Here is a 27,090-nt window from a genome sequence, read left to right on the forward strand (position 1 = left end):
CGATTCATACCCAATCTTCCAGCCGGGAACCTCCCCCCAAGCGGTTGGAGCGTGTACTTCGGCAGCCCGCATGGATCTGAATGGACTACCTCCGCCTCCTCCAAGCGGCCTCCTTCTAGATCCATTTCGGGCGACCCCGGTTTGACCTCCCCAAGAAACCTTCTACACAGCTGGCTGGAGGACTGAATCCGACGGTGTCGGACCCAGTTGAACAGACAACCGTGACTCTAACGTGCTTGAGATATCAATTCTCCCATGCGGGGGATCTCAGCATGAATGAGTTCAAAAATTCTAAGAAGTCTGTTGCAGCCGAACTCAGAGCTGTAAACGCAAAGTTCCATAGCGCTACGAGTTCGGTCCGCGAGATCGATTGACTTGTTTCTGAAACAAAACGAACTCTTTTCACTGAAAATATAACCAATGTGTTCATCGGGGACATTGGGAAAGTCCGCCTCCCGCGTTATGGTGGCACATCCAACTCTAAAACTCATACAACATCCTTCAGGATCGTGATGGCCCGAGGTTAATTGAGAAAGAACAAAAATGAAGCAGAGAACCTTTTCGGAGCTGCGCCCGAGGGGTTTCTCAAAACTGGAAGAACGTTCTATCGACAACTTCAAGGAGTTGCCGGCGGCTTTCCTCAAATACTATTCCATGTTCGTGGAAGATGAATCCATCATGACAAACCTCCAGAATATCCAACAATTGGAATCTGAGTCATTGAAAGATTACATGAGCCGATTCAAAGGCGCCATGGCTAAAATTTCAAGTATCGACAACAAATTCTCCCTAACGGACCTAAAGAATGGAATCTGACACGATTCTAGATTCCTTCTGGAAATGATGGTGAATCGTCCTTTTACCATAGAAGATGCAATCCATTGAGCTTCGAATGTTGCCAAAGCCGAAGAAGAAATTAGCTCGCTAGCCAAGAAGCATACTGTGAACAAAAAGACCTTGATCAACCAGACCAACACTTGGACTCGGCCGGGAAACGGAAGGAATAACCCCAAAAAGGGGAACAGTCGACAATGTTGGGAATTTCACATCCCTATAACCGTGCGGAAAAGAAATAACTACGCTAACATGCTAATTATTTATACGATTATAAAAACAAGATCTAGATTTGCAGATTTAAATAGAATAAACTAGAGAGTGATTCAAGAAACCGATTAAAAGATGAGTTTTCGGATTACTTACATATTTGGCAATCTGCTATTGACTCATTCAATCGAGTTCTTCAAGGTCCCGTTATGAGCTCCAATAACTCGATCTTCAAGTTTTTGATCTTTGGGAACGACGACAGGACTCTCGTCGTTTGGATCTACCGTAATCTTCTGAAACGTAATCTCCGGATGGAATAAGAAGCAAGTGTGGGCTCACTCGTTATCTCACGACGACTATAAGTTAAAGATTCAGGTCGTGTCGTGTTTATGAAAATGAAATCACGAATTCTGGGGGAGAGGGAGAGCAAAAGCACCCGGCCGCACTGATGCTGTGATGGACTATTGTGTTCTCCCTGGCCCCTATTTATAGTGGTAGAATGAAGATATTTTAGGAAGCCATTATGGTTTCCTTATTCTCCTATATTCTTTCCTATTTTGTAGTTAAGCATGAACCACTGGATCTTGACTACAAATCATATTTTTTTTCTCTCATCCATCAGATAAGAATCTATGATATTATATTTCCTTATTTTTCTCCTATATTTAAGAAATCAAGATATATGAGAATAATGAGAATAATATCTTATTTCCTTATTTAATGTAGAGAATATCTCTACCATTATTATTCTCCTAAATTTTAGGAATATATTCATGAGAGAGAATAAATGACAATATCTCATTTTCTTATTTAATGGAGAGAAAATATCTCAACCATTATTATTCTCTCTCTTATTTATTTTGTTACCCGATTTTTTTTTTTCCATAAATCTATCAACTTATTAAAGAGAGAATATTAGGTGTTTAAACCCAAAAGTAGGCGCCTTCCATAAAGTCATGGGCCAATGAATTTATGAATTTTACAGTGTTCATAATGCCAAACTTAAAATTCAATTAAACATTTACTTGATCCAACGATAAATAATTTCCACAATAAATCGTTAATTCAGCAAATAGACTGATTTCTGAATGAATGTTGCTAATACCTTTTACAAATGTGAGATTGTAAAAATAAATAATCTTCATTATTTACTAGAGAGTTCTTATCCATCTTTATTAGAGCCGAATCGAGGACTATGGACATAGTAATAAAAGCTCTTACAAATCTGATTGAATAGACGAAGCAATCCTTTATCTAATTTAATCGATTCGTCAATCTTGGGGATACTCCACAAAATAATCCAAGACTGCACTCTTCTTATTACCAGAACTATATTTTACTCATCGCAAGAGCATCCCCTGATATAGTCAGTACATGATCTCAATCCTCCAGGTTCAACTATCGAGAAATATCTATTATTTCATTATACATTTCTTGATACATATTAGCCCTAATCACCGTTGCTTCCCAACGAAAGATTCTTTTGTACGCACTTACTACGAAAGTGTGCACAATCAATCGGTTCTTGAATCAACCCTTAGGTGAGTGAACATTGACCTTCTTTCAGGAAGGCTGGATTCCGTAGCTGGGAATCACTTTCCGCTCAGATCATATCCCAAACTCCCAAAAACATAAGTATCCCAACATTTTAGTAGCCTTTAACAAATGAGTCAAAGAATCAGGGCTCGTACTTGATTGATTTTGATAGTTCTACAGCTCAAGTTGGTCGAGTGTGATTTTTCGAAGAGGATGGAATAGAAGACTGCTATGGCTGTGTCAAGGACGGCGACTTGTTGTTTCTGGTCTCGTTTGAAAGTCGTCGACTTTGGAAAGAGAAAGGGGGAGCCGAACCGACGACATCTTAAGCTTCTGAAAATGAGAATGGGGATGAAAATTTTCTACTCTAGAGACTCTGTGAAATCGTGAGGATGCGAAAGGATATGATGAGAATGAGAATGAGACATTGAGGGCGTGCGTGTTGAAACATGTGGGAATCTTTGTGGCTACACTGACATATGTGTGGAGCCCACATGTTTTCTCACATCATATCGCTGATGTTTATCATTTTTGCTACTAAAATGTTGGATGTCAATATCCATAGTGCTTTCTCGATGTAAGTCTATATCACGGATTGAAATCTCGCGCGAGATGGGGGTATCTCGCGCGAGTTCTCGTTTCTCGCCTAGGTGCGAGAGTGAGATGTTAATAACTCGCAAAATTGTCCGTTTCTCGTAATATCTCGCCATATATCTCGCGTTTTGAAAAAAACGAAGTTACTTCATTTTCTCGTTCAAACGAAGTTAAAAAATGAAAAAAACCACCCAAATCGCAAGATCTACATTATGCAAAACCATAGTTAAGAAAAAGATCTGCAATTCTCTCATTTTCCATCGCGAGATCTGCTGAAATCTCTCGTCTTCTCGCGCCGGACTTTCGTTTTCCTTCCCGTAGCTGTCCAACTTCGCCCAAATCTCGCACGGTAAGTGTATAGATCTGGGTTTTGAATTTTTTTTTATGCAATCTGGTGAACTTCCGTGTGTGACTTGCTCAAAAATCAAAGCTGTAAACTTTCTTTTTGGTAGCTTAGGGGAAGAGAAGAAGTTTGCTGATCTGTAAAAAAATGAAATGAGGAAGAAGATGGAGTTTTTGTTTTTGTTGTTTTTTTTTAAAAAAAAAAAAAAGAGGAAGATAGAAACAATAAGAGGAAGATGGCAACGTGAATCCGATAAAAGCAAGTTTGGTTTCATTTTGTAATGATTTTTTTTTTTGAAGCAAGTGGTATCATTTTTTAATTACTTTTTTTTTTAACAATTTTTGGGAAGTGGAAAGGAATGGAAAGTTGGAAACGTGGGTCTTGGTCTTTAATATTGAATATGTCATTATCACATACATTAATTAGGCAAGATTCATGCACGGAACCAAATCAATAACATGACTTTTCAACAAATAATAATAATAATAATAATAACCCATTAAATATGCAATCTTTAAAATGTTTTTTTTTTTAATTCGAATTTAAATCTTTATTTTGTTGATTATTTAGATGTAATTAATAATTAATTTGATCTAAATGTAATTAATTTTTTTTATTATTTATTGCTTGTTTGATCTAATTCTTAGTTAGTTGTTATTGTCACGTTGTTCATTATTGTTAATGTTGATATATTTTGTTAATTCAGATTTAATAGTTGAAGAATGAGTTCGGATCCGGCCCGGAAATATTGTACGCCCATTGAGGGAAAGGCGAACGGTTTCGTATGCAACTTTTGTGGCCATGAGATGAAAGGCGGAGGTGTTACTAGGGTGAAGAATCACCTTGCCGCTACAGATAATCGAAGAAGTACGACTGTGTGTGATAAGTGTCCTCCAGAAGTAAGGGAGGAGATGAGAGAGTGTCTTTTCGCCGTATCCGATAAGAAGAAGTCCAAAAGTAGTTTTGGAGCATATCTTCGGTCTAAAACCACCAAAGGACTTCGTAGATACGAGTCAGATGAAGAGAACGATGGCGAGGAGGTCTTAGTCCGATCAACTATGAAGAGGGTGAGACAGCAAGAAGCAGCTGATCAATGGAGGGCAGAACGAGAGGGACCCGGTGGATCTTCAGCGGAACCTCGTTTGCAACGATCATCATCTCTAGCTCCATCCTTATACAAATCCCCCAGTTATCGGCAACAAAGGGTTGATGTGATGTCCATACCAGGATACGCGATGAAACTCGGACGGAACATATGCAAGTTCTTTGTTCACGAGCACATTCCGGCATCTAAGGCGGACTCACATCATTTTCGAAACATGATCCAGTCCGCTCAGGAGTTTGGTAAGTGAATTAAAAGTTGTTATATTTAATTTCGTATTTATCATATTCAGTTTATTTATTAAGTATTTTGTTTTGCAGGTCCTAACGTTCCGTTGCCGTCTCCGTATGATATCCACAACAAGTATCTTGATGCCGATGTTACTGATATGCAAAAATATGTCGATGACCAAAGGCCAAACTGGGAGAAGTTTGGATGTACGATCTTGTCTGATGGTTGGACGGGCCCCACAAGGCTAAGCATCATAAATATAATGGTGTATTGTGCTGGAACGACGGTGTTCTTAAAGTCGATTGACGCGTCCAACAACATCAAGAGCGGAGACTACATTTATGGCATCCTCAAAGATGCCATGAATGAAGTTGGGAAGCACAATGTTATACAAATCGTGACGGATAACGGATCTAACTACAAAAAGGTTGGGCAAAAGTTGATGAAGAGGTACAACTTGTATTTGAAATTTGTTATTTTAATTTCAAATTTATCATATTGATTAAGTACTAAAATTTATAGGTTCAATGTGTATTGGACTCCATACGCCGCTCATTGCATGGACTTGATGTTTGAAGATATCGGGAAGAGAGGGAACGTTGAAGCCGTCGTTAAGGCAGCTAGAATGATATCAAAGTTCATCTACAATCATGGTCAACTATTATCCAATCTAAGAGACATTTCCCCAGGTGAAATTGTGCGTCCTGGGACAACGAGGTTCGCTACGAACTATTTGGCTCTTAGAAGTCTTCGCGAAAAAAGAGCTGTGTTGAAACAAATGTTTACGAGTCAATGGTTGGACGATCACAAGCTAGCTCGTACGCAGACAGGTAAATCTGTTTCGGAGAACGTTTTGTCCCAACGATTTTGGAACGGAGTTGACGACGTATGTGGTATCTTTGAGCCGATGTACAGTTGTCTACGATTGGTCGACACCGAAGTTCATCCAACCATGGGATTATTATACTACGTATTCCATGACATGAAAAAAAGATTGGAGGGACTTCACGGGAAAAAATGGGTTGTTGACATTGTCGAGAACAGGTGGACCAGCCAACTTTGTCATCCATTACATGAAGCAGGTAACCGTTACGTTTAACATTTTTAATGAGGTTAACTATTTTAGACGTTATAGTTATTAACAATTATCTGTTCTTTTTAATGTAGCTTACTACCTTAATCCAAAGTTACAGTACAACAGAGAGGTTCATATGGATAGTACACACATGGCATCGGTGACAAAGGTCTTTGACGTTTTGCACCCACACGATGATTCATCTAGGCTAGGACACGAGGTATTTATATTCTTGGTATTTATGCACACGAGGTATTTATATTCTTGGTATTTATGCACACGTCTTTGATATTAATTTCTAATGATTTATATTTTCAAATATACAGTTGTTAGCATTTCGAGACGCTAAAGGAGACTTTTGTCAAAAAAGTGCGATATCAGCGAGGGGTACTCTAGCAGCAGGTAATAATTTCACGTAATGATTTAAGATGGTTTATAGTTTGACTTTTAAGGTTGATAATGTGTATGTATTTTAGCAAATTGGTGGGAGCTTTATGGAAATGCTACTCCGACATTGCAAAAATTAGCTATGCGAATCCTTTCCCAAACCGCGTCTTCATCAGCATGCGAAAGGAATTGGAGCACATTTGCATTAGTGCACACGAAGCAACGGAACCGCCTAGCATACAAGAGGTTGGAGAAACTTGTATTTTGCAGTTACAACATGAAGCTGAACATGAGAGACATGAAGTACAAGTTCGATAATTCAGTGGTGCCTTTAGATCCTTTGGACATCATCGAACGGGCTTTTGAAAGGTCGGGAGCCCAAAATGAAGGAGATGATGAGATGCTTCACTGGATTGATCCTGTTCACCTAGATGACGAAAATCAGAACCCAGATATGCACATTGCTGAAGAGGCTGCAAATCTTGGAGTTGATGTCAACCAAGTTTTGAACGAAAACGTCCGCCCCCCCTCCCTCCCATCAACAGACTCAAGACGTTTCAAGTTCTTCGGATGATACTGGTCATGCCTCGGATGATAACGCAGGTAAGATTGCTCTCATAATTTAATCAAACAAGTTTTTATTTTCTAATTCCGTTTTTATTATAATCATAGGAGGAGGAGGAGGTGGTGGTGGTGGTGGTGGTGGTGAAGAACGTGGCGGGCAATACAACAGCGGTGGTGGATATAGCGTACCACAAACGGACGATGAATACGACCGCATGAATCTAGCCTTTTTTGAGTCAGGATATGGAGGCAATACGTACGGAGGTTTGTCTGATGCAATGTCATTCTCTTCTACTAGCAAAGATGTTGATCAATTGTCACAGTTTTTCGGTGGGTTCTCGATTACACCGGAGGACTTAGAATCCTCGCATCCAATTGAGCCGCATGACGGGTCTTACAGTTATCCTGAGTATCCGATGATAGTCCCCGTGCCCGTGCCTGTCCCCGTCATCCCTGTCTCTCCCCCCATTTTAAGGGATTTTTACCAACCACATGAGCCCCAACCTCGTATTCATTACCGACCAGGTTTCCCAAAATACTCCATTTCTGTTGCATTAGATCAGTATAATTACGATCGTCACGTGGAGACTTCTATGACTACATATGCTCACATGATGACTTGGTACAAGTATTGCCTGATGCAAGACCAACAACCTCATACATTTCAGGGCCCCCGACACTCTACCTACGAATAGTGACAATGACTGTGAACTCTACTTTTTTTGTGTGAGAAATCTCTATTATGTGTATAATTATTTGTTTTCTTTATTTAGTGTGACTTTGCTTGAGAACGCTATATTACATGTGTATTGATTTGTACTCTACATAGAATTTCATGTCTGGAATTTTGAAAACTTTATTTTAAAAATTTATATAGATTGTGTATCCTAAACTTATACAAAATCATAACTAAAAAAGTTGTTCAAATACCCCGCGGAATACCCTTTTTTGGCGGTATATTCCACGAGATGCGGTATATCACACGGTACGAGATACCCCGAACGTTCATCAAATACCACGAGATATCACGGTACGAGACGAGATACCCCTAAAAATAAAAATGCAGTATGACCGCGAGATGCGAGATTTTAATCCTTGGTCTATATACATATATAATATATATATATATATATATTTATATCTCTGCACGTATAGTAAATATGGATGTAGTGATCAGGATGCTGATTTGAATTGTCTTACAGATCAAGATCAAACACTGCGAGCTGATGATGGAATTGATATCATTGTGCTAATCGTGTTCTTCTAGTGTTTTTTTTTTAGTTCATTTGTTATTTACGAAGACTTGGATTATTTATGCTTCTACTTGCATGCAAGGTAATATGCCAATTATATTGAGAAGATTATTAGTCATTAATTGATTAGATAAGCTTCATTTTTTAACTGTCACACGAAACTCTACATATACCTTTGTTGTTTTTAATTTATATAACTCACATACTACAGCACACAACCACAGTGGTACCGATGGGCGAATTGTTTTCCATCTCACTGTATAATAAAGTTAGTTTTATCAAGAAAATTGGAATAGATTACAGAATTGTATGTACTTAGTTTTAAGATTTAACACTGTGTGAAACTAAAGTCGTTTTCTACACACGGCGCCAATATGTTTGTGCATAATAAAACTGAACTTTGTAAATAGTTTCGACTCTCATTCTCGTACTATTTAGTTCAAAGAAAACAATCTACATCAAATTATGAATTGAGGATTTGTATTATTTTGTTTCGCATGGGTTAAAAATAGAAGTTCGTTTTCGTAGGGCTAGCCTTCTATTTACAGACTTCCGATTAGGGTGGGAACATGATCCAGTACTCTATTATTTACAAATAGGCAATCTCATGGTTGTTGGTCACTTCCATAGATCCTTCTCGCTCAAGCTATCTCTAGCTCTGTCTTGTTATTGTCTTATCAAGTATATAGCAATGTCATACTCTTTTGGTCGGGGAATTTCCTTGCTCGACTCTTAGGCTCCGTTTGGAACCCGGAAAATAAGAGAGAAAGTGAAAATAATAGAGAAAATAAAATGTAAGAGAAAATAATAGAAAAAGTCAAAATTTTAATTGTGTTTGAAAATCATAGAAAATATGAGAGAAAATTGACGGGAAAGTAACGACGAGACTAGGGACGGAGCTAACTCAAGTCAAGGGTGGGCTCTAGCCCCCTCCCCCTCAAAAAAATTTTATTTACATTTTTTGCCCATTTTTAAAAAATTTTACATTTTTTACCCTAAAATATTTACACTTTTGACCCATTTTAAAAAAAAAAATTCATTTTTACCATGAATTTTTTTAATTATAGCCCCCTAAAATTTTTTATTTACATTTTTTGCCCATTTTTAAAAATTTTTACATTTTTACCCTAAAAAATTTACACTTTTGACCCATTTTTTTAAAAAAAATCATTTTTACCATGATTTTTTTTAATTCGTCCCCCTAAATTTTTTTATTTACATTTTTTGCCCATTTTTAAAAAGTTTTACATTTTTACCCTAAAAAATTTACACTTTTGACCCATTTTTTTTTAATTTTTCATTTTTACCATGATTTTTTTTAATTAGCACCCCTTAAAATTTTTTATTTACATTTTTGCCCATTTTTTAAAAGTTTTACATTTTTACCTTAGACAAATGTGATCCCCTCATAGACAAATGTGGAGAGATTCTCATTTTCCATTTGATTTTCGAAGGAAAATGGAATCCTCATTTTAGTTATACACTTTCACTCGCATTTTCCATCATAATTTTTTTCTACCATATTTTTCTCAATCCAAACAACCTTAGTAAAATAGGAGGGATTTCCATTTTCCTTTCCCACCTATTTTCCGGGTTCCAAACGGAGCCTTAGGCTTCGGGGGATTCTTGCTTTGTAGGACTTGTCTCTATTCCAATTTTAACTAAACAATATCTTTGTTGCTAATACTTGGTTATCTTTAGATCCCTACAATATGTATAACATGTTTAATTTCTGTTCATTAACTAATATACTATAGAATGTTAATATTTACCATATATATTGATAAAAATATTCATCAATATATTATTTGTATTTAAAAGCCATAACTTAATAATTTCAATAAATAAATTAGTCTATAAGAGAATAAATTATTTTGTTTTTGGTGTTAAATTACACAAAATTCAACAAATATGCATGCTTATTTGTTGAAAATACGGAAAAACTGCATTTTTATGTATACATTATATCTCATCAGTTCGTCACAGTCCATAACAGATCACTAGGGTCTATATTAATAAAAAAGAAAAAGATAAGGGGGTCACTTTTAGAGTTGTTGCTTTTATAAGATTAATTTAATTTCGTTCATAAGACAATTAAGAATATTTATGTAAAAATAACCCCCAAAAAAATTGTCATTTAGCGCATTAAATTTTATGCAATTTCCTTAAATGTATTTCATTTATAAGAGATGTAAATGTATTATAACGAGGAAGTCGCGGGGCGACTTGCATGAGGAGAAGTGTGAGCTGTTGAAATAAGTAAAGGGAAAATAACACAAATATACACTGTGTTTTAGTGAATTGTCGAGTTTAATTTTTTATTTTAAAAAATGTTGAGCTCATATTATTTGTTTAACTAAAGGATAAATTACATAAATGCCCCCTGGACTTTTGACCATTTAACAACGTGGTCTCTAATTTTATTTTTCTTACAGCGTCGCCCTTGAACTTTGACAATCTTACAAACTTAGTCCTTCCGTCTATTTTTCTCAACAATCCATCCATTTTTTCTCATGTGATTGGCATGTGACTATTTAAACAGGGACAAAATTGTAAAATAACAAAAAATATTGATTTTATAATGATTTAATATTATTAAAAATTATTATTTATTATATAAAAAAATAAATAAAATAAAATAATTATGTAAAATATGAATTTTTAATAAAAATGAATTGTAAAAATGAATTATTATTTATTATTAATTTTCTATTATCGTGATAAAAAATTATAATGGAAATGTATAAAAAAAAGTATTAAAAAAAGACAACGAACAAAATGAAAAATGAAATTTTTTAATTTTAATTTATTAATTTTAAATATAAAATAATTAAATAAAGGATATATAGGTAATTTTAAATATTCAAGTTATTACACAAGTTAAAATAGACGGAATATACTCCCAAAATTTGACGGAATGACTAAGTTTGTAAGATTGTCAAAGTTCAAGGGCGACGCTGTAAGAAAAATAAAAATAGAGGCCACGTTGTTAAATGATCAAAAGTTCAGGGGGCATTTATGTAATTTATCCTTAACTAAAATGACGAAATTATTCCCTAAAATAAATAACAATGTTACAAATCTCCATTTTATTGATGCTAACTCTTATATAAGAAAAATCGAATCAAATCCAAATCAGTACCCTAGCTTCCAATTTTTTAATTTTGAAATAAAAAATAACCTTAAATCAAAATTAAATAATAAAATTTATATATTCCAAGAGATGACTTCATTCTGTGTTCGAATTACAACTCTGAATCCTGGATTCCTTGTTCGCGTAATTTTGATAATATTAACGGTTGATTTTTAACCCTTGCATTTTTCTGTGTTCACAATGATTAAAAAATTGTTTTTTTTTTTTCGTTTTTAAATAAATTACATACATTACGCGAATTAATAAAGATAATTGGTGTTTACATATATAAATTATAATCAACGTCAATAAAAAGTTAATGAAAAGAAGATTAGTGATATCTTTATCTATTTTAAAGTATACTTTCATCATTTTAGTTAAATAGAGGATACAAACTCATATATTTACCAAAAGTTAGTTGACATTTCACTAAATCATAGGCACAGGGTGTATAGTTATCATTTTCCCAAAAAATAAATTTATAAACAAACACATTTGTAATCATCGAACCACGTGGAAATCAAATCAAGAGTTCGCACACGTGCGTGCCGACAACCACCATCAGCTTCTCCGCCAAAAATAGTCCATGACCGAGTTGATTGAGTCCGAGTCTGAGTCAAGCGAGATGGAAGAAGCCATTGACGCCTCAGCGAAGCTTCGCGCCGACTTCCTCAGAGTTCTTCGGAGCAGACGATCTGGCGAAGGTGATTCCGACAGAAAACGACCCCTTACTTTTGAATAATATCGGTTCGCTGTGAAAACAAAGCATGATCTTGAGTAGATAATATCTCAAGATTATTGATTTTCCATTCCACTTATTTCAGTTCCAATGACTGTGGAATCTGCAAAACCAGTCACAGAGCCTTTGATCCAGGAGTCTCCACCGCCCCCATTTTGCCAGGCAAGAGTTCATTGATGTGACAAAGTAAATAACAAGCGGTGATCAAAGGGATACTTAATTACAATTTGAAACCAGGCTATGGCGTCTTGCCCGAAGGAAAACGTGGAGAATCTGAAGGAGGAAAATATTTACCTGATCACCGAGGTAATCTTTTTTTTTTTGGCAAAGAATTGATTGGATCTAGTTTTCTGTTAGTCGTCTGAACCGGAGTGTGGTTAAGGCAGGAAATCAAGGGAGATTACCGGTGATGATAACGAGCATGGAGGGAGAGAGTGATCGGAGACGGCCCGCCATTGTTTTTATTCACTGTACGGACATGTGCAAAGAGTGGTTAAGACCTTTGCTTCAGGTACTTTGGCTTTGGGTTTTGCTTCACACTATATAATATATACATTCTGCGATTCGTAAATCGTTGATGGTTTAGGCTTATGCTTCGAGGGGATACATCGCTGTGGCTATCGATTCCCGGTACCACGGCGAGCGAGCCACCACCAAAACCAGCTACAGAGAGGTTCGGACTATGACTTCTTATTCTTCTTTACAGTGCCTGTGATATGATGTGAGATCATCTCTGGCTTTGAGCTGATTGAATTGATTGCAGGCTCTTGTATCGTCGTGGAAGAGAGGCGATACCATGCCGTTCATATTTGACACGGTACCTCATTCATGTCTCAAAATCGGTTATATACCGTTTTGTTCAAGAGTTGAGAAACAACCATATTATTAGTCATTGAATGCAGGTTTGGGACTTGGTCAAACTGGCAGATTATCTGACTCAGAGGGATGATATAGACCCCGATAGAATAGGAATCACCGGGGAATCGCTCGGAGGTTTAGTTGCTTTTAACGTCTAATGGTTTCGACATTCCATGCCCGCTTTTTATGTCGTCTCACATCTCCAATGGCAGGCATGCACGCATGGTTTGGTGCCTTTGCTGATACCCGCTATTCTGTGGTCATACCCATAATTGGAGTTCAGGTACTGCCTATTTGCTACCACTTTGTGAGTCTCATGATATATATACGAAACAGTCTAATAGATAACTGAGTATTTGTTCAAACGATTGCAAGGGATTTCAATGGGCAGTAGAACATGACAAGTGGCGCGCTCGAGTTAATAGCATAAAACCTGTTTTTGAGGGTACGTAGATATAATATGGAAGCCTGAGTTCAGGATTTCCGGTAACGGGATTCATACCTTCTGTTTCTAAACTATAATATTCTTTGTTTTTCAGAAGCACGGACTGATTTAGGGAAGAGCGAAATCGATAAGGAGGTGGTGAAGAAGGTTGGTCATCCGTGTAGAAAGGTTTCATGGGCGCTATGATAATCCTAATTGCTTATTCGACAATGAGCAGGTATGGGATAGGATTGCCCCGGGTTTAGCATCCGAGTTCGATGCTCCTCACTCACTCCGGGCCATTGCACCTCGCCCGCTCTTGATCTTGAACGGTAAAACCAACATTGCTCTTGTGAAGATTACCTCTTCCTTTATCAAATTTCTCAACCAAGAAAATATCACAGGAGAAAAAGATCCGCGGACCCCGGTTACTGGTTTAGAGGTTCCAGTTTCAATAGTACGTAAGGCTTATGAAGACGCAAACTGTGCGCATCATTTCAAGGTTTCTTACTCTAAACCACTGCCCATAGTTTCAAGGTCATCATGGGTATGAATGAAGCGGACAAATAATGTTAATATATCATTGTTTCTTTGATTTATCTACTAGTTTGTTGCACAACCCGGGATCCGACACCGACTGACCCGAGAGATGATCAAAGAAGCGAGCGACTGGTTTGACAAGTTTCTCATGCCATGATGCTCTTTCCCAACCCTCAGTTCACAATGGAGTATTTAGCCACTTTATATGCATCTGTTTTCGGTTTATTTCTAGAAAGCGGGTTCTGATATGGACCTTGCTACAGTTAATGTAAAATGTAAGAAGATGTGTGTAATACAGAATAGAATTTAGTGCTATTTTCATCCACATTCTATATATACTAAAACAGAGCGGTAAAGACTATTTCGTCCTCTGAGCAACAAATAAAAAGACTATTTCTCTACCTCTATCAACTTGACATTATCTTACTATTTATTATTTAACCCTGATAACTTGCAAGAAAGCCAAAATAAATAGCACAAAGAAATAAAACCTCATGGTTCCAGTATATTCTCTCTCTCAAATAAACGATACGATTTTATCTATCTAAATTTTGAAATATTTTATCCTTTTTAGTTAACCCGTGGGCGCCGTGGCAATGCACGGGTAAACTAACTCGTTAATCCTATATATATATATTTACAGACTTGACATACTACTATTATTACAGATTCCCCACTTACTAACTACTATCCCCTCTCTCCCCTTAACTTCTAACAGGTACTTTGCTCATTCTTTGGTGTTGATGTCTTATTTGTACACCTTGTGATCATTTTATTGCATCCACTTATTATCCGCTGAAGGATCACAGAAGCTTGAATAAAAACAGCACTGTATATAAGTTGTTTCAAATTCAGGAACAGAAGTTCAGAATTACAGCTTTTGTATTGAGTTCTTTCCAGAATGTTTCTTCCAAGTCATGTTAACAACAGTTCTTGGCTTGTAAAAATTGATACAACATTTTCATTTCCCTACTGCTATTTAGAGAAGCAAAAAGATCCAACACAGATAATGCGTAAATAAATAAATAAAAGAGAATAAAATAACTCAGCCTTTTTTGGGCATAGCAGCGAGTCTGGCGTACATTCTTGCCATGGATTGGTACCCTCTAACATCCCCAGATCGCAGAAGATTGCCTGTAATGAATATACAAGGTCCATCAGCGATCTTGTGACATGTACATACATACATCATGACCACCCTGAATGATTTTAATATTTAAATTTTGTACGTAAAATTTTAATATTTAGATCAAATTAAATTATTTCTCACACAAGTCCCCTAAGAAACTTACAAGCATGTTACCTAATACATACAAGTTCCCGCTGAATAAAATTTATGGGTCTAGATACCTAATTTTAGCGATTAGCATAGCATCGAATGAAAAGAAACTGACAGACGGATTGTATCGAAAAGCTTAACTGTGCTATGTATTCCGGTGGTTGCTCAGAAGTGGTTTAGAAGAGATGACTCAATTATAGATTCCCAAAACAGATGGAAAGAGGAATCAATTGAAGGTTGAGTGGTCTGGAGTTTATTCTAAGCTACTTTTAGTACAGTTTTGGTACAGTCACCGAACACCATTATTCTTTTTTGAGAGACCTATGGTTTTGTTAAGCTATATCCTATCATCACGATTGACAAATTCAATGACTTGCCTGAATCGCAGTTGAGAGGACTATCGGGCTCTGGATGAGCCATGAGAGCAATAATGGCCCTACAAACAGATTGGAGTGTCCAAGCGGGACTCCATGCGTTCTTCAGGATGTCAAGACAAATCTCTCCCGTCTACCGAGTGACCCAAAAAACAAAAACATATTCACACAGAAAGAAAACGATCAAGATTGCATGTAGATTCTGCTTCCGTTTTAGCGATTAATCAAAACAAGATTTCAGATGTGGTTTAATTGAAATAGAGTACGTTTTTTTTTATCCAAATCAAATCTTCCAATAACTTTCCTGAAGACTGAGTTTTGACTGTAATCACAGAAGCTACCATATCAACACTTTGGTTCCATTTATCAAATCGGAATCGGTTAATGTGATTGGCTTCCATCACCTTTTTTGAAATTTTTCATGGAGCAAGAAACTTGCAAACTCATGCTAACTTAGTTTTCCATAAATAACAGTAAAATCGAGTTTGAACATAACCTCGATATTCCTACTTCTCCACATGTATATTTTCACAATTAAACAGAGAATGGCCACATTTAACAAGTTAAAGAATGATTCTTGAGAACCCTACCCCCTACATCTTGATTTCAGTAAAATATTCTCCTGAAACACCAAACAATGTCAAAGCAATTTGTGGGAGCCGTTTTGATACCTTGAAGTGCACATTCGGATGGAAAATCTTGGTCAAGAACCTCACTTGTGGAGGCTGTAGAGGATACTGCTCCGGGACCGTAAAAGCGAGCTGAAACACACCGCCTTCAAATGGGGTCTCGGACGGTCCCTAAATCCCAAACAAGAATCAATAATCAAACAAAGACAAAAAAATATATTAAAGGGACAAGTTTGCAAGTTCTATAATGATGATTCAATTCATGTCTCTCTTTTTCTGCTCCTAAGGTTTCACCTTGATAAGGGCAGTCCATTTAAATATGTTGTTATCGTCACAAGAAAGCTGAATATCCGGATCAGCAACTTTCTCTCGCTGAACCTCTTTGAACTCCTTGAACAGCCTTGCCCTCGAAGCCTAACAAGTCGAGCAACAATGACGATTAGTCCTTCAAAGCCTCGCGGGACTTTCTCGTTATATATTTAGACCAAACAACCTAAATACAAGAATAAAATCTTGGCAAACCTGCATCTTTATTGCTACTCAATTGAATCAATTTACACGCCTCCAATAAAACTTTACTCCAATCCAATGTAACAAATGGCTGCAAAGAACAACTCTCAGCACGTACATAACTTGATATTATAAGCCGCGTGATCAATAAATACAAAGATTGAGTATCAAAATTCCAACATTTTGCCACACTTCGCCTCGTAAAGCAAGCAACTAAATTCAAAAAATTGAGAAAAAGAAATTTATCGCGTCTTTCTCTCAGGTTTCCTTCCATTTTCCAGCTGCTAAGAAAAATATTTACAAATACAGAACAATCTAACCACCTCGTAACGAAAAAAATTGAAAATTTCCAACAAGAGATATCAAGGGAACGAATGAAACAAAGACAAATTATGCTAAATCTTATGGAACTGATTCCGAAACCCCTGATAATTGGTAGAGAGAAAAAAATCGCGGGACATTAAGGGAAGGGAAACAGGTTACGGGGATGTAAATGGATCAGGATCCGATTCAAGGATATAAAAGAAATATAAAAAATCATTGGAGTAATTTTACCTGGGAATTCGCGGAGCTGAGAGCGAGCGAGAGAGGGAGAGAGAGACTTGATCAGACTCGGACACAGAGGACTCAAAAGTCATAACCAAACCGGTAAATGAAGGACGGGTTTTAATTGCCTGTTTCACGGTCTACACAGTAGGCTTTAATCGGCTTACGCCATGTCACCACCTGGATCGTAAAAAGAACAAAAATGAAAAAAAAAAATATTAATTGCCTAGAAAAAAAAAATGGAAGCATCAAGAAAAGAGAAATACACTGAAAAACGCTTCATTTTTTTTTTTTTTAAATATTTTAATAAAGCCAATTCTCACACACAAAACTCTATTATACAGTTTTTCTCCCTATATTATACACTAATTCAAACAAATTCCATATAAAAAAACATATTTATATCTTGTAGATCTATATTTTTAAGTTTTCTTTTACTGGATATCTATATTTTTATTTATATGTATTTGTTACTATTGTACGGTCTTGTTGTTATAACTCTATAATAACTTATAAGACAGCCTCTTATTATTATTGTCTATCATATTAACTCTTAAGAATGATATAATTTTTTTTAGAGTATGATATTTATTTTTTATAAAATAATTAAATTATACATCAAGTGCATAAATTATAATAGTTTTGGGATTCCTATAATATTAATGAAATTTATTTATGGAGCAATCATAACCCTATAACCCACATTCTTTTTAAAAAAATAATCCAAGTTTCATTTTATTAAGATAATAGCCTACCAGGCCGAAGTTGATTAAATTAATCGTTCAATTAATTAAATTAACTAAACAGTTAATTTAATTAACTTTGACCCGGTGTGTTATTTTTCTAATAAAATGAAACTTGGACTAGACCATTAAAAAGAGATAAATGATCGACTAGTTACAACAAATACTTGTTTATTTAATATTATTATAATCGTCCTCTATTATAGAGTTGGTGAATCTTACTTTTGTATACAACATACCCTTTGTGGAAGTTTTCTAAAATGTTGCATATTTTGTTGCAACAGATCATACGACATATTTGATAAACGTATTTTGTTAACTTTTTAAATCCGATTATGTTCAAATTTTCAAGAGATTTTAGGGAACACAAGCTGGAAGTCTAATTTAGACATAATTTATTGCTATATTTATTAATCTTCACTTCATAAAATCCTCTACGTATTCAAAATTTTCATACGAGATTTTTTTTATTTGAGTGCTTAATTTTTTGTTTAAGAGCTTCGAATGTGTTGTTCAAGCTTTCTTGTTGTTGTGTACATATTTTGGCTTGAGTTTCCTATACGGGCACTTTGTGCGTAAAAGAAGTAGAGAATTTGTTTTACTTTGGGAGAATATAAAACACATTGATCTTATTGCTGTTGAAGAAGATAGACGTAGGGAGAGCTTAAGTTTCCGTCGAAGAAGATAGGCGTAGGTTGGGTAGCTAGCAAGAGAGTCGTTATGAGTAAAACCTTATTGTACTACGTTATCGTAAAAAATTTCTTTCCACCAGGCAAAAGGCATCGTGGACATAAGCACGACTTGCTGAACTGTGTCACTAATTCGTGTGCTCATTTATTATTCCGCATTATTCCGTTCTTGTTGATATCTCGTGATATTTAGTAACTGTTGTATTAACTGTTGACGCAGTTTTTGAGACAACTACACAAATTTAGTGATTCAAGAACATTAAAACAATGAATAGAGAAGAGAGAAAAAATAATAGAGTTTGGAATAGTGTTTTAGTTTTGGAATATTATCAAACAAAATGGATTGAGTACATTTCATTTCATTGAAGGATTTCGGCAATATTTAAAGAGGAAATGGCGGCAAAAATACCCAATATTTTCGGGTTGTTACACTTAAGTACCCAATCTTTAAAATTGGTGGGCAAAGTACCCAAACTCGCCACGTCGTTACACCGTTGGTACATGACGGTAATAAACTGTAACAGAGTTATAACGTATTTGAACGGAGTTAAAGTGAAGGGTTACGATTTAACTTATGCGGTTCATCTGCGCGTTGGTGTGGGCCTGGCCGGAGTACATCATGGCGGTGCACGGCAGCGGGTCGGGGTCGCGTTCCCCTTCCAGGAACCGCATCTCCCTGAAGTGTCCGATGAAGCGCTCGAGACTGGCTGTGACCGACAACAGCGTCCCCACCCCCTTCTCACTCATTACATGAACAAAGACCATCTTTGAAATGATGAAATCTACTCCCATCCCTCACCACAATCTCTCGGTGAAACACCTTGGAGATGATCTTACTCATCACATGGCAATCCTCGCAAACCCTCAAATTCTTCACGACCCGAACGCAATCCCCGGGATTCGTCACCAACAGCCCGAACGCTATTGCGAGCCTCTCATTGTGCTCTCCGATAACGACCTCTTTCTCTTCTTCCCCAATGTCGTGAAGAATGGGCGAGACGTTCGGCGAATATCCCGCCTCGGCCACCCGTTTCCCGATCTCTTTGAGCATTCTCCGAATCTCCGAGAATCGTTCGTGAGCCCTGTTTCCGGCCACGAATCTGTGGACTTTCCCGCGGGATTCGATCACGCTCCAACCGACGGCCTTGACTGTGTTTCTCTTGATCATCAGTCGCCGGATTCCGGCGACCTGTTCCCATTCCCGAGCCTTGGCGTATAGGCTCGAGAGCTGAACGTAATGCCCGTCGTGGCTCGGGTCCAATTCGATCAGCTTTTTCCCGATCTTCTCGCCCAATTCGACCCGCCCGTGGATTCTACAAGCCGCGAGCAGCGTCGCCCACAAAACCGGGTCCGGCGAAAGTTCCGTACTTTGGACCAACTCAACGGCTTCGTCGACTAAGCCGGCACGGCCCAACAGATCCACCATACAGCCGAAATGTTCCATCTCGGGTTTGAGCCCGTAAAAACCGGTCATGAGGTTGAAGTAATGCCGACCTTCTCTCACGAGCCCGGATTACTGTCACTTTAACCCTTAACTTTAACTCCGTTCAAATACGTTATAACTCTGTTACAGTGTATTACTGTCATGTACCAACGGTGTAACAACGTGGCGAGTTTGGGTACTTTGCCCACCAATTTTAAAGATTGAGTACTTAAGTGTAACAACCCGAAAACATTGGGTCTTTTTGCCGCCATTTCCTCAGATTTAAACTACAATACTAACTAGTAACATCTGATCCACTATTCCAACAGACCACTTCCTACGTATTCATTTGCACGATCAAATACGATTACTCTATGTGGCTTTTATTAAAAAAAAAAGCAAATAAAAATAACAATAAAAATGCACCTTGACCAAGTCAAGATTACAGCTTACATTCTCCCTGCACTTAGACTTGACTTAATATGAGATTCTTCATTCCGAGCAGATCTCACACTTAGACTACATAGGTGCATGTTCTTCAATTTCTTGGTGAACATGAACATTGGCTCCTCTTCTGCACCCCAAATGAGGTTGACCTCCTCTTCTCGATCGTGGTGAGATATTTGGCACTCTAATACGTGGCGTATGTACATGTCGCAATATAAGCACTTGATCTTACTTTTATCTCGATCACGGTTATCACCATTGTTTTCACCGTTCCTTTTTCATCTGTAACACCTACTGAGAGTATGTGAGAAGAAACAATGTTTCTTCCTTCTCTCCGTAGTCACTGTTGCGAAATAACTCGCGCACGTAAGCGTACATGTGTCACTCAAGTAATATAGAATGTAAATTCGAGTATCGTGGAGACTAGTGAAACAACAATTTCCTAACTTGATGCTAATTGACTCCAAATAAAATTAAGAAGATGTTTGTAGCAAGAGTAATAATAAAACTAAAGCAGAGAATTAAATACGAGTTTGCAAGAAGAGAAGGTAGGGGTCACGGCTTCACCGGAGCTAACTAGGTCGTAGAGTTTCGGGTTCGAACAACAAATCTAATCCTATAAACGTTAATCTCACTCTGTCAAAAATATTTACTAGCCTCTCTCGAGTGATCTAGCAAACCTATGCAATTGACGGATTATTATCCTCTCCGCTTCTAATCCTATTAAAACAATCACACGCAATGAAACAAGAGTTCAAACGATTACATAAATTGCCTAGATTTTCTAACCTAGGATCAACTATGAAGCCATGAATAGATGCACGATTATCGATTCTCTCTCGAGTAATAAACAATCCTAGATAACAATTCTAATGGTGATCAAGCACTAAAAAGCATTAAACATGGTTTATGACAAAAAATTTAATAGATGGAGCAAACAAGCATAATCTGACCTAACAAAACCCCCTTCCCATTGTCAACCCTAGCTACATCGTAACCCCATAAGAATCTAGCCGCTAAAGGAACCCATGATAATCAAAACGCAAAGCAAAATAATTAAAAGCAATAAAATGAGCATGGAAAGCAAAAACAAATTCATATTGAAATTTAAACGATATACAACAATATTTAAAAGATAACAATAAAATAAAAGTAAAGGAAGAAGGAGAAACAATGGTTGTGAGTTCAAGTGAGTCGCCGGAGTTGTCAATTCCAACGAAGAACGCTCTCTCTCTCTAAGCAATGCTCTAAAAAACAACTTAAAAGCAATAGGGAAATTAAAATAAAAGCCAAAGTATGTTTCTAGGTTACAAGAGTGGTTTATATAGGAACTATGGTAATTTTCGGAGCTCAAATGGGCTTTTAATTGAATTGACTCGGCCCAAAATCTTTAAAAAATTGAAACAAGTCACGCCAAAACTGAAGCCTATAGCACCGCGCAAAACAAAGGTCGTGGCGCGAGGATGTTTTCAAGAGGACGTCGCGGCGCGAGAATTTGGGGTCGTGGTGCGAGGAATGCTGCTGGAGGAGTTCCGCCAAAGCCGAAAGAGCGCCGCGGCGAGAGGAAGGAGGGTCACAGCACGAAGAGCTCAAGAATTCGTCTTCTAATTCTTCTATGCTCCATTTTGACTTGTTTTTCGTCATAAACACTTCCATTTGCATCAAATACTCCGAGACTCTCAAATAACACCATTTTCCTGAAATATGTTGCAAAAACTGACAATAACCGTTAAAAACACTTAAGGACTAGCTCGATTATAGTCAAATAAGGACTAGCTTGAACTTTTCTTGTCCTCAAGCAATACAAAACCTAAAAATAAAAATAAACTCATCCAAAGAAGCTATACTAAAAACTACTAATGATCACAACATTTAGCAAAAGTCTCGAGTGTATGTTATGTGCTTCAACCTATCAACAATTTCCGAAACCGATTCAACTTATGAATGAAACAAAACAAAAATAGAGTGACTAGATAGTCTTTATGCAACACTCTCCCAATTGATGCCCTCGTTTGAAAGTTTTTGTGCCGAAGAGATCGCGGTCAACTCAAAAAAATTCGTTCATGCTCTCTAATGTCAAATGCTCAATTAAAACGAAAATTATGAATCGAACACCATAATGCTTTTCGCCACTCACTCTCCACTAATACCGAATACTTACCGAAGAAATCAATAGGGCTTTGTCGGCTTGTAACGTTAGGCTAGAGTCAATGGTAGGATAAAGAAGAGAATAGGCTTAAATGTTAACTTTCGCGACTCCAATTTCACTAAAGACTTTCATTCTCTCAATGTTTTCATTCACTCATCCCATCCCACATTCTTGGCATGAATTATCGCTTTTTTGAAACACTTCCTATCTCTCGTCGTGTTCGAACCCAAAACCCTCCAAATTTCATCTCAACTCGGGTTTGTTTCTAACACACTAACCTCTAAATACTTATTACCACGCCAAACAAAAAGTAAAAATAAATCATTGCAGTAAATAAACACGTTCTTTTTCTCTTTTTTTTAAATTTTTTTTTCTTTTTTTTTCGATAGACCATATAAATAATCAAAAGACAACAATCACCGGTGTGGTGTAAACACAAAAACACGTCGAGGCTAGTTATATAATGTATAAAACCCAAACTAAAAATTCACTCCAAGTCTTTTAGGAGTCGCTAAGTTAATGGGGTTCTTTGTGGGATTTCAACAAATATTGGCTTGGCTCTTTCTGACTAAGTAACGAGAAGGGTTAGCGTTTGGCTTTTTCTGAAAAGGGTGCTCAAAGGGATGTTACGGGACGGCTTTTTGGCTTAGAGTGGCTAACAAAATGAAGGCCTAAATCACTTTTCCTGAGTTCATATCATGTCATTTTGCCTCGAAGAGGGCTAGAGCAGTTCTTAGTGTTCGTGAGCTAATGTTCTTTAAAAACATGATCGAACCTCTAAGGACTACTCAAACCCCGGGACAACGTGTGTGCATATAAGAAGACAAGTACTAGGATTGTGTCACGCAAACCACAGTCAAATCACAATAAAACGCATGCTTCGGTTTCAAAATTGACTCAAATCCGGAAAAATACTAGCACCCTATGGTCTCATTGGCACACCGCGAACAAAAACACTCTAGACATTCTACTAACATGTGATCATTAATCAAAATTAAGAAAAGTAAAAAGGAAAAAATAAACACAAAATATATACAAGTGAATCCCCGCAAAGGTAATTACCCCCCCCAAACTTAGAATCTACGTTGCCCTCAACGTAGAACAAGAAAAATATGGAAGAATACTTACCTTGCGGGGGTGGTCGAACTCCCCTACTCGTTGTCGTCATCCTCCGGTGGCGGAGGTGGGTGGTTATATGGATACCACGGTGGAATTTGATCATAAGGTGTCATGAGCTCCGCTGGATACGCCGGATACATCAGCATGTCGGGGAATGGGCCGGTGGACACTTCGGGCGGCGGTGTGTATGCTTGGCGAGTAGTCCAAGTTGTTGTAGACATCATGGTGACATTCGGCGTGTTGGACTTGGCGTTGACCAAAGACATTGAGAAAACTGCCGATCGCGTTTTGTCCTTCGCCGATGGAGTGGATGTCATTGCGGAGACCTTGGTAGTCGTGACGGATGCTCTCATAATTTTGATCGAGGCTTTGGTAGTCGCGGCGGAGGTCTGTATAGTTCGATTCGAGGCATGTCATCATGTTGAGCATGTCGTCATACGAGTGGTCGTAGGCGCGTGAAGGCTCGCCTCGACCCTTTCGATCTTGTGATTGCGTTGCCTCGTCGCCCCCGTTACCTCTATCCGCCGTGGCCGAATTGTAGTCCGAGTCCTCTTCATCTTCTTCATCTTCAAACTCCATTGTGTTTGGATCTTCCGGGTTCAAGAAACGGTCGGGTACGTTGATGAAGCCGCATTTGTTAGGGTAAGCTTCTCCGTGCGGCCATTGCTCGAGGCCAACGATGTAGTCGGCCGTAAGTGAGTTGCCAAGTGGCAAACGTGGTTTGGCGGCGGAGATACGGAGGCCCGCTTTGATGCATATGGCGGTGATAAGCCCACCATGACCAAGGAGAACACTTGTCGAACGGCTCGGGAAAAACACCATTCGGTCGTGGATAATTCTTCCCACGTCGAACGACCGGCCATGAGTGATGCAATCTAGCAAAACTAGACGCTCGTGGTTGACTTGGTGTGGTCGGACATTCGGGGATATGTTGGTGCAAATGAAATACTCCCATGCTTTGGCAAATCGGTTTAGCCCCTTGATGCCGAGGTAGTCCGGTTCCTAGGCTCGGTTTCCCTGCTTCATTACGTACGTCACACCCGGGTGAGCGAGAGTGCGAAGCCATTCGTCGTACACGGGATTGACGAGCATCGGGAAAAGCTCATCTTCTTGAGGCACTTGCACCTTGAGAAATTTATTTATAGCCGCCGGCGAGATGTTCACCGAGACGCCTCAAACCTTCACGACATGCCCCAACGTCACCGAAAGATTGGCGTAAAACTCCCGAACGACTTGCGGAGCTACTCGCTCTTTGATGTCGACCAACGCTTCCCATTTCCGATTTGCCGGAGCATGTTGCCGCATCGCTCATCGACTTGGATTTTGCGCTTGGAGATGAACCCCTTGTTTGTGATCGCGTCTCATACTCTCTCGGCGCCATCGACAAGGTCGGGCGGACGTGGGAGAGCCGGCGGGACCTCTCGGGCACGCTTCGATGAATGCCGGGTGATGAGCTCGGGAATTCATCTACAAAACCCACAAATGGACACAAAATAGCACAAACAACCAAAAATCAGCAACTATTCTCTAATTCATCTCTCAAATTTCAATTAAAACCAATTATCTCTCTCGGGCATTTTATCGAACACGTGGTGAGCGTGCAAATTTGTAAAGAAAACCATGAAATCAAGCACAATAAACTACACCAATTCAACCTAATGTGTTTATTCAACTCCTAAACATACAAATTATCCACATAGAACTCAAGAAATTCATAAAAATCGGAGCAAAGAAACATTACCTTGAGAATCTTGAAAGAATGACGTAGAACAAAAACATCAAATTGAGAGAGATTTTCACACAAACTCAAGAGTATAACAAGTTAGGGACGATTTTGGTGAAGAAAAATGGTGAGTTTGGTGAAAAATTCTTGGAGAATGAGAGAAGAGGAGTTGGGGTTTGAGAGAATTCGGGAATAATGATGTTTTTTTTTTATAAAAAAAATTCGCTCAAAATGCTTTTAAATGACCAATACTCGAGTCAAATCCGGATCCTCACGGCGTGACCCATGTTTCTCGCACCACGAGAACCCTTTTTTTTCGTAACAGTGCGTGCCGCTAGGTGCAGTCCTCGTGGCGCGAGGTTCAAAAGCCGAGACGGACATTTGACCTCGCGGCGCGCGCGATGAGTCGCGCACCGCGCACTGTTTAGAATTTTTATTTATTTATTTATTTTTATTTATTTTAATTTTTTTATTTAATTTTAAAACCAAAACAGAGAAAAATAAATACAACGAAAGAAATCCCGTGGGTTGCCTTCCTCGCAGCGCTTTAGTTAACGTCAATAGCTTGACGGGTTACCTTTTTTTACATGGAATTGCGGTGATGAGAGTGACCGCCTTTTCGCTTTCGAATACACCTCCGAAATAGGGCTTAACCCGTTGCCCAGTGACCTTGAATTTCTCGCCTCTTTGGTTTTTCCATTTCAACCAACCATGAGGATAGACTTGGTCGATCTCGAATGGTCCGGACCACCTCGACTTCTACTTTCTGGGGAAGAGCTTCAGTCGTGAGTTGTAGAGGAGGACTTGTTGGCCCGGAATGAGCTCCTTCCGAATTATGTGCTTGTCGTTCCAAGCTTTCATTTTTTTCCTTCTATATTTTGGCATTCTCGTAGGCGTCGCTTCTGAGCTCGTCAAGGGCGTTGAGTTGAAGAAGTCGTTGTTGCCCTGAAGCTTTGTAGTCAAAATTGAGCCTCTTCGTAGCATACAATGCCTTTTGTTTGAGCTCGACCGGCAAATGACATGCTTTCCCATAGACGAGGTGGTAGGGAGACATGCCAATGAGCGTTTTGAACGCCGTGCGATAAGCCCAAAGTGCGTCGTTGAGCTTACTTGCCCAATCTTTCAATGAGGAGCTCACCGTCTTCTCCAAGATTTGCTTGATTTCTCGGTTAGAGACTTCCGCTTGACCATTAGCTTGAGGATGATAGGCCAAAGCTTTTCGGTGAGTGACGCTATATTTGGTGAGGAGGGCGTCGAATTGCCTGTTACAGAAGGGAGAGCCTCCATAGCTAATGATGGCTCGGGGAGTACCGTACCTCGTGAAGATACTCTTTAGGAACTTGAGAACCACATTTCCATCGCTTGTTGGTGTGGCTTTAGCTTCGACCCGCTTCGAGACATAATCCACTGCTAGGAGAATGTATTTGTTGTTGTAGGAAGACGGAAATGGGCTCATGAAATTGATCCCCCAAACATCAAGCGGCTCTATCTCGAGAATGTTGGTGAGAGGCATCTCGTTGTGTTTGGAGATATTTCTGGTACGTTGGCATCGTTCGCATGAGAGGACGAATGTGCGGAAATCTTTGAAGATCGTCAGCCAATAGAAGCCGCATTGTAGGATTTTCGCCGTCGTGCA

General features: G+C 38.3%; 3 protein-coding genes and 1 pseudogene across 3 annotated transcripts; 2 read left to right on the forward strand and 2 right to left on the reverse strand.

The window, feature by feature from the left end:
- Positions 1-4,323: 4,323 nt before the first annotated feature.
- LOC149390823 (uncharacterized) lies at positions 4,324-7,571 on the forward strand. The gene is made up of 8 exons (XM_089619862.1): positions 4,324-4,861; positions 4,940-5,300; positions 5,373-5,932; positions 6,018-6,145; positions 6,252-6,327; positions 6,402-6,814; positions 6,858-6,915; positions 7,024-7,571. The coding sequence occupies exons 1-8, from the start codon at positions 4,324-4,326 to the stop codon at positions 7,569-7,571; spliced, it is 2,682 nt and encodes an 893-aa protein (XP_089475988.1).
- A 4,191-nt stretch (positions 7,572-11,762) lies between these two features.
- On the forward strand, positions 11,763-14,184 carry LOC149390824 (uncharacterized). Its single transcript, XM_089621362.1, has 13 exons — positions 11,763-11,966; positions 12,087-12,163; positions 12,239-12,307; positions 12,384-12,512; positions 12,588-12,674; positions 12,765-12,818; positions 12,904-12,994; positions 13,072-13,142; positions 13,235-13,304; positions 13,399-13,451; positions 13,522-13,615; positions 13,688-13,785; positions 13,891-14,184. The coding sequence occupies exons 1-13, from the start codon at positions 11,849-11,851 to the stop codon at positions 13,978-13,980; spliced, it is 1,101 nt and encodes a 366-aa protein (XP_089477488.1). The 5' UTR covers positions 11,763-11,848; the 3' UTR covers positions 13,981-14,184.
- Positions 14,185-14,636: 452 nt separating this feature from the next.
- PEX4 (peroxin4) lies at positions 14,637-17,263 on the reverse strand. Its single transcript, XM_089621241.1, has 6 exons — positions 17,171-17,263; positions 16,628-16,706; positions 16,400-16,519; positions 16,148-16,276; positions 15,480-15,609; positions 14,637-14,957 (listed from the first exon to the last, which is right to left on the reverse strand). Exons 2-6 carry the CDS (start codon positions 16,631-16,633, stop codon positions 14,869-14,871), a joined length of 474 nt encoding a protein of 157 aa, XP_089477367.1. The 5' UTR covers positions 16,634-16,706; positions 17,171-17,263; the 3' UTR covers positions 14,637-14,868.
- A 1,897-nt stretch (positions 17,264-19,160) lies between these two features.
- Positions 19,161-20,067, reverse strand: LOC149390826 (pentatricopeptide repeat-containing protein At3g26782, mitochondrial pseudogene; annotated as a pseudogene).
- Positions 20,068-27,090: the final 7,023 nt, after the last annotated feature.

Source organism: Urtica dioica, chromosome 7, assembly GCF_054948205.1.
Source record: "Urtica dioica subsp. dioica isolate 48M chromosome 7, U.dioica_male_clone48M_v1_H2, whole genome shotgun sequence".
NCBI classification, from domain to species: Eukaryota; Viridiplantae; Streptophyta; class Magnoliopsida; order Rosales; family Urticaceae; genus Urtica; species Urtica dioica.

Bases quoted from the DNA above. Each gene is read 5' to 3' on its own strand.
- LOC149390824 (XM_089621362.1), top strand. From the start codon at position 11,849: ATGACCGAGTTGATTGAGTCCGAGTCTGAGTCAAGCGAGATGGAAGAA. The intron at 12,995-13,071 runs GTTTAGTTGCTT...CTCCAATGGCAG, and splicing joins CACCGGGGAATCGCTCGGAG to GCATGCACGCATGGTTTGGT. The intron at 13,452-13,521 runs GTTGGTCATCCG...GACAATGAGCAG, and splicing joins ATAAGGAGGTGGTGAAGAAG to GTATGGGATAGGATTGCCCC.
- PEX4 (XM_089621241.1), bottom strand. The intron at 16,277-16,399 runs GTGAAACCTTAG...TTTGGGATTTAG, and splicing joins AATGGACTGCCCTTATCAAG to GGACCGTCCGAGACCCCATT. The intron at 14,958-15,479 runs GCAAGTCATTGA...TATTCATTACAG, and splicing joins TCCTCTCAACTGCGATTCAG to GCAATCTTCTGCGATCTGGG.
- LOC149390823 (XM_089619862.1), top strand. From the start codon at position 4,324: ATGAAAGGCGGAGGTGTTACTAGGGTGAAGAATCACCTTGCCGCTACA. The intron at 6,146-6,251 runs GTATTTATATTC...TCAAATATACAG, and splicing joins CATCTAGGCTAGGACACGAG to TTGTTAGCATTTCGAGACGC. The intron at 6,916-7,023 runs GTAAGATTGCTC...GTGGTGGTGAAG, and splicing joins TGCCTCGGATGATAACGCAG to AACGTGGCGGGCAATACAAC.